The 7,098-nt window shown below is 38.1% G+C and overlaps 1 protein-coding gene across 1 annotated transcript in view; it reads right to left on the reverse strand.

Moving 5' to 3' along the window:
- The window catches only part of LOC145667840 (calcitonin receptor-like protein 1), a 107,911-nt gene extending 101,209 nt beyond the window's left edge, over nucleotides 1–6,702 (reverse strand). Inside the window, exon 1 of the mRNA XM_081735271.1 lies at nucleotides 6,671–6,702. Within this exon, the coding sequence (XP_081591397.1) occupies nucleotides 6,671–6,702 (32 nt within the window). The remainder of the gene's footprint in view (nucleotides 1–6,670) is intronic.
- Nucleotides 6,703–7,098: the final 396 nt, after the last annotated feature.

The raw sequence follows: 7,098 nt of genomic DNA on the forward strand, positions 1-7,098 counted from the left end.
GAAAAAAAGCAAGAAAATTGCATGCATGAAGTTAAACAAAATTATTTAATTATATAAACTACGCATTTTTTTAAAAATGGAACGTCTTTCTTCGTTCTTTTCGAGCTTCAAATTTTTATATGACTTCATGGAAATTTGAAATACTGCTCGCCAAGTTTTTCTGAATAGAAAGTATCGCTACCGCAAACATTTTCCGCTTTATTTTCTTTAGGATCCAGAAACACCTCTCTCCTCGTACAATATGCGATTTGTTAGCACTTCTTTGTATGATTATAAGGAACAAAAAGTTCATTTCCAGAAACCACGTATTTTTGTTTGCTGTTCTACTATAAAGAAGCATGAAATCTAAGATGTTTTCCTTCGAAAATGAGTAAAAATAATAATTTAACATTCCAGCAAATTAGGCTAAAGAAGACAGATGATTATTGAAAGTGAATGATTTGAGATTATTTCTTTTATGCTCTCCACCGGAAATTGAACACGGGATCATGTGCACGAAAGACACAGAGTAGGAATAAGACCAGTGGTAAGACATTTTCTTCTTCGAGACTCGATCTTCCTCCCCCCAGAATAAAATATTTTTTTTTTATTTTAAAAATAAAACTTATCCGAAGAATTTTCACCTTTGTATTATGAATGTTAAATAAAATCTATTGACTTCGAACGACTGCCCCCCAAACTTTCAGCCTAGATTCGTCCCTGCCACCACCAAACCTGTATTTGTTCTTTGCGAGTTCGTGTTTTGTGAATAACTTCTTTCATCTGAGCGTATGTATCTCTCTCACCCTATCAATTGAGTCAAGCGCTGCCAAGCGGAGGAATTCGTAACCATTACAGAAGCTGGCAGTTGCGGAAGAAGGTGCAACTGCAAGCGGGCAATACGGGGAAATAGGAGCGATGCAAGTATAAATACACTTCCCCATGTTAAGAAATAGGAGTTCGCTGCTACATGCTCAATGTTACTGCTTCCAGTGGCCACGCTCTCTGCAACTGGAAATGTAAATCACTCTCTTTCTTTTTGTTTTTTAATTTAATTATTTTAAGAAATGCATCAATACTGTTTTGCGCTCAAGAGCAAAGGTTTATTTTTTTTTTACTGATACACCACTTTAATACTTAAAAATATTTTTAGTATTAAAACATATCCGGTTGCATAATCATGTAACATATAGTACCAGCCGCCGCTGCTACTTACTGTACGATCGGATACACTCACATCAGAACACTGTATACGATTTACTTTCACCTTCTATTTTCTTGTTAAACGGATCCACCCTTCTGTGTAAAGCTAACTACACACTACGTTATTGAGATATTCAACTTGTGTGAAAACGTGACTAGCATAAAACAAACTTCAGCTTCTTAGTCAGCGTTGCCAGTTATTTCAGAATCTCCTACTGCTTTCTGAACAACATAAATTTTCATAGTAATGCTATCACTGAACTTTTTGTCTTTCTGATGGACGTGCTAATAGTGGAACCGCCATTAGAATCTTACTTGTCAGGAATGTAGAACTATTTTTCATAATAACATTTTCGACTACTTTATACTTATATTTTATGTCTATTGTTAGGGATGATTTCTTACGCCTATTCAATTTATGCACCTGCGTAAGTTCACCTGAAAGTTTTTAATCCAGTTGAACTTTTTATGGTACTTGATTTCAGCATTGCTTTGGCCAACAAGCTGAAATCCAACATGCAAAGATACATCCTCACTGTAGGCATTTCTTAAGTTCACTAATGCTACTACCAATATGTCTTACATTATTCCATGTAATTATATCGAGTGGTAATAAACATTCAGATGAGATGAATATTACCTCAAAAATTAGCTTCTTTGGTTATGGCAATTAAAAGTTAGGTATTTATGCGTATTTTAATAAGCATATTGTCTAATACAGGAAGCAGGGAAATTATGAACTTTATTTCTACTTGTTTATCTTCTTTCTTTCTCTCTTTTCGCGGAGAATGAGGAATTCATATGCAGAAGATGCACTGCAGAATCCATTGCTTCCATTAAAGGACCAGTACTTTACGATTATATAAAATTGTATGTAAAACGGATACTGTCAGACCCATCGAGATACTAAGTTTGAATTTAATTTGGCAGTATATAAAATAAGGGTGAGCATTATAGCCAGTTAACTACAAAGGACTAAGCTGACGAGGAACTTACAGGGAGGCCTTGTTATAAACCCTAGTAGCAAACAGTCGGCTAATGGTCTGCATAGTTGGAAACTGATACTGCAAGATTAAGTTGAAAATTTTTTTGACTTAACATAGTGGTCAATCAACAACTTACCATCACTTATTCAACACTTTCTACCTCGCACTATGAATCTTAATTTTATTTGTTGCGCAGCAATTATGTTGGCAACTCGGTCGGCAAATGCTCAGCAAAGGAACCAATTATAACGTAACGCCAACATTGGCAGATAGAAGCCGATTGTTTCCCACCGTTGGGTCCACTGTCTTTGCTAATAGAGAAGTATTTATTGAACTGAAAATAAGATTTGCAATATGTTTACATAACTGTGCCAGGCTGAAACAAATTTGAAAATACTTTTTTCCAACACGAAAATAAAGTAAATTATTTCAAACTTTCACTCATAAATCATATGAGCTTCCTCTATCTTACTCTGTAATGAAGAAACCAGTTGAAATGCTTAACTACAACACTCTGCTTTAAGTTCCAGCTGCACTTATAGTGAAATGATAGAATCTACATTTACTTCTTCCTTTTAACTTCATTATCTGGGGTTCATTTTTAATTTATTGTGAGAATGAATACCTCATCTGAAAGAGTACAATGGTAAAGAGTTTTCTAAATTCAAAACAAAATTGGATTGTAGGATTAATATAACAACATTTGTAAGATAATGAGCGTAATTATCTGTCCTGAGCACATGAGTTAAATAAAATTAAAATAAATAATAGGGGAAATTTAGGCGGAATTTTTTTTATATTAAGGTGCGAGTGAGTCTAGTCTTGGTAGTGTGTACCGTGTTATTATAAGTACTAGCTGAACCTGTGCTATTGACACAGCGCACATTTCCAATATGAGCGTGAATCTCCTTCCCACTTCTCACTATATCTGTTCAGGTCCCTTTACGAACACAAGGAACAGAAAGACCCTCAAAGCGACTTAGTTGCTATAGACAAATATATAAATGTAGTATTTTAATATATAAGAATGTTGAGGGGAGTTTGTGGCAAACTTGGATAAGTGATAGATGATACCAAATACGTTTTTCTTATATTTTCATATCCGAGTACGCCTCACTGTGGGTCCACAAGCCTTCGAAGTTACCAGCTTGCATAGGTTTGTCATTCATAGTAAAGCAAAGCGCCTGAAATGTCCATCAATTCGCTATACATAGCTCCTCAACTTGTTGCCTTTCACAAGGGTACCAACCTAGTGGCAATATTAAACCAACAGGGTCAAAATGACGCCTAGAATGTGGAATAGAAAAATAAACAGAAGCTTTTTGAAAATTTGAATGAAAGCTGGCAAATCTACACACAATTTGGAATCGGCCAGCGCAAATGGCACTTTTCTAATACATATTGGTTTCGAGATCAAAAGGATTGGCCACAAATACACTATGTGATCAAAAGTATCCGGACACCTCCAAAAACATATATTTTTCATATTAGGTGCATTGTGCTGCCATCTACTGCCAGGTACTCATTATCAGCGACCGCAGTAGTCATTAGACATCGCGAGAAAGCAAAATGAGGCGTTCCGCAGAACTCACGAACTTCGAACGTGGTCAGATGATTAGGTGTTACTTGTGTCAGAAGGCTGTGCGCGAAATTTCCACACTCCTAAACATCCCTACGTCCACTGTGTCTGATGTGATAGTAAAGTGGAAACGTGAAGGGACACGTACAGCACAAAAGCGTATAGGCCGACCTCATCTGTTGACTGACAGAGACCGCCGACAGTTGAAGAGGGTCGCAAAGTGTAATAGGCAGACATTTATCAAGACCATCACACAGGAATTCCAAACTGCATCAGGATCCACTCCAAGTACTATTACAGTTAGGCGTGAGGTGACAAAACTTGGATTTCATGGCCGAGCGGCTGCTCATAAGCCACACATCTCGCAGGTAAAGGCCAAACGACGCCTCGCTTGGTGCAAGGAGCGTAAACATTGGACGGTTGAACAGTGGAAAAACGTGTGGAGTGACGAATCACGGTACAAAATGTGGCGATTTGATGGCAGGGAGTGGGTATAGCGAATGCCCGGTGAACGTCATCTGTCAGCGTGTGTAGTGCCAACAGTAAAATTCGGAGGTGGTGGTGTTATGTGTGGACGTTTTTCTCTTAGAGGGGGCTTGCACACCTTGTTGTTTTACGTGGCACTCTCACAGCGCACACCTACATTGATGTTTTAATCACCTCTTGCTTCCCACTGTTGAAGAGCAATTTGGAGGTGGCGATTGCATCTTTCAACACGATCAAACACCTGTTCATACTGCACGGCCTGTGGCGGCGTGGTTACACGACCATAACATCCCTGTAGTGGACTGGCCTGCACAGAGTTCTGACTTGAATCCTAAAGAACACCTTTGGGATGTTTTGGATCGCCGATTTCGTGACAGGCCTCGCCGACCTACATCGATACCTCTCTTCAGTTCAGCACTCCGTGAAGAATGGGCTGCCATTCCCCAAGAAGCTTTCCAGCACCTGATTGAAAGTATGCGTGCGAGAGTGGAAGCTGTCATCATGGTTACGGGTGGGCCAACATCATATTGAATTCCAGCAGTACCGATGGAGGGCGCCACGAACTTGTAAATTATTTTCAGCAAGGTGTCCGGATACTTTTGATCACATAATGTATATAAACTTTTTTTGACCACAAACATATAAACCTAACTTTTTAATATACAGGGCGCTAATGAACTATACTGACAAACTATAACAGGTGATTCCTCACACAAAAACAAGAGAAAAAGCTCATATGGACCTATGGTGAAAAGTGCATAGTTTCAGAGCTAGGGCTGTCCAAAATCGCAAAAAAGCCGAATTTCAAGACGTTCTATTTCGAATTCGAGGGACTTTGGATGGTGGTTCTTATCAGCTTAAAGGAAGTCACGCATACGCAATTCAAAAATTTACATTTCATTAATGTTCAATGGGTGTACTGTACAGATTATTCCCTGCGGGTGAAATTCCCAGACATGCCATCAACCGAATTTTGAGATATGCTCTGACTTTATGATTGATCCAAAGTAGAATAACCTTGATAGCAGTGAACACGGAATCCTTTGACATGATGTCGGAAGTGTTAAGGATCGTAAGCAGCACTGTCTCTCGGGAAAACGCATGCTGCAATGTTTTCTATCACGCTTATAAGTGAACAGAACATGAAATATACCGTGGCAAAATACATATCACACGTTATTCCAAACACACACACACACACACAAACATGGAGCTGCCGGTTCCTAACACTTCCGACTTTCCTGAGAAGCATTGGATGTCCATTGTCAAGGCTTACCTCCTGCCTACTTTGGACCCTTCTTGAAATCAGGGTATATCTGAAAACTCTATTGAAAGCATATCTGAGAATTACACCCTGTAGAGAAAACCCTCAACATCTATTGACACTTGATCAAATGTGCACTTTTGGATTGTGTATACGTGGCTTCCTTTATGCTGATAAGAACCACCACCCACAGTTTCTGGAATTCGAAATAAGGCCTATTGAAATTTAGCTTTCTCGCGATTTTGGACAGCCCTAGCTCTAAACCATTCACTTTTCGCCATAGGTTCATATGAATTTAGCTTTTTCTTTTATTTTGATGTGAGGAATCATCCTCTTACAGTTTGTCGGTATAGTTCATTAACACCCTGTTTAAGATGAAAGTGAATTGTATGGATTCACTTTCTGTTTTGTTTTCATTTCAACAGACCAAAGATAAACTATAGTTTTCATGAAATGGAGCTTTTAAAATACCCGTTTCCAGTACCGAGACTATACAATACGAGTCTTACAGCTCACAGAGTGATATGATCTGTTATTAAAGTTTTATCCGAAGCTTAGTAGCCTAAACGGCTATGGAACCTGGAACCACGAGTACAGAAGACAAACGTGTTAGTTTTTGGACATAAAATATAATCAAACAGTAAAGTGATAAAGAGCGTGAGAGGATGAAACAATATATTGTAAAATTATACAGGGTGGCCCAATACTAGGTATACAATTCCGTACTAACCGACTCATGACATTTTATATAATTTTCTTATTGTTATCCATTCAGGTAGTGACTTTGTTTCTTTATTATCTGTTCTTAATCTCTCTTCACTCATACATTAAGCTTGGAAAAGACAGAAGCAAATAAACTAATTATCTTAATACACTAAAATGTCATACTTTGTAGGACTGTATACCTAATTTTGAGCCACCCTGTATTACTTTCCATCCTCTATTTTTCACTATTTATTTCTAGATTATCAATGCTAAACTTAGACAAGATCAGGAAAAGACCGATTCGACCGAGAAGAGATCGAGATTGCTTGTAGTTTTGACTCGTCTTCAGGGTCATAATTTGATGAGAGCAGTGGGTAATTGTCCATCCCTTGAGTGCTGAGTTCGAGATAGTTATACATTTTAATCATTTGTATAATAATACTAATGATTAACATAAATGTTACTTACATTGGAGATTTTTCCTCCAGGCCAATAGCCATCCCAAAAATGTAGGGGGGGGGTCGGCTGAAGTTAGGGGGCCCGATCCAACCATATTATAGTTCATTTCCAAGCCTACCGTGAAAATTTTAGGAAGGCAGCAAAAATTTAGGAGGGCACCCCCTCCATTCGGGCCTGTTTCCTCCCCAGCAAAGCCTAAAATGACGCTATTGCTTGTCTCTTTTCTATTTTGTCTATACAATTACTTCAAAGAAAGTGTACATTGATTAACAAAGACACTTTGGATCATACGCCCTGACTTGAGAACTAAATTGCGTGATCAAATCTCAGGAATGAAGGGGTAGGGTGGAAAACCAATTTACCTAACCATAGCAACGATGAAGTGTGTATGAATATAATTAAAATTGTCAATTATTTAATTAGATTTTCCTCGTACT

This window comes from Thermobia domestica, chromosome 13, assembly GCF_964235325.1.
Source record: "Thermobia domestica chromosome 13, izTheDome1.hap1.1, whole genome shotgun sequence".
In the NCBI taxonomy this organism is placed as follows: domain Eukaryota; kingdom Metazoa; phylum Arthropoda; class Insecta; order Zygentoma; family Lepismatidae; genus Thermobia; species Thermobia domestica.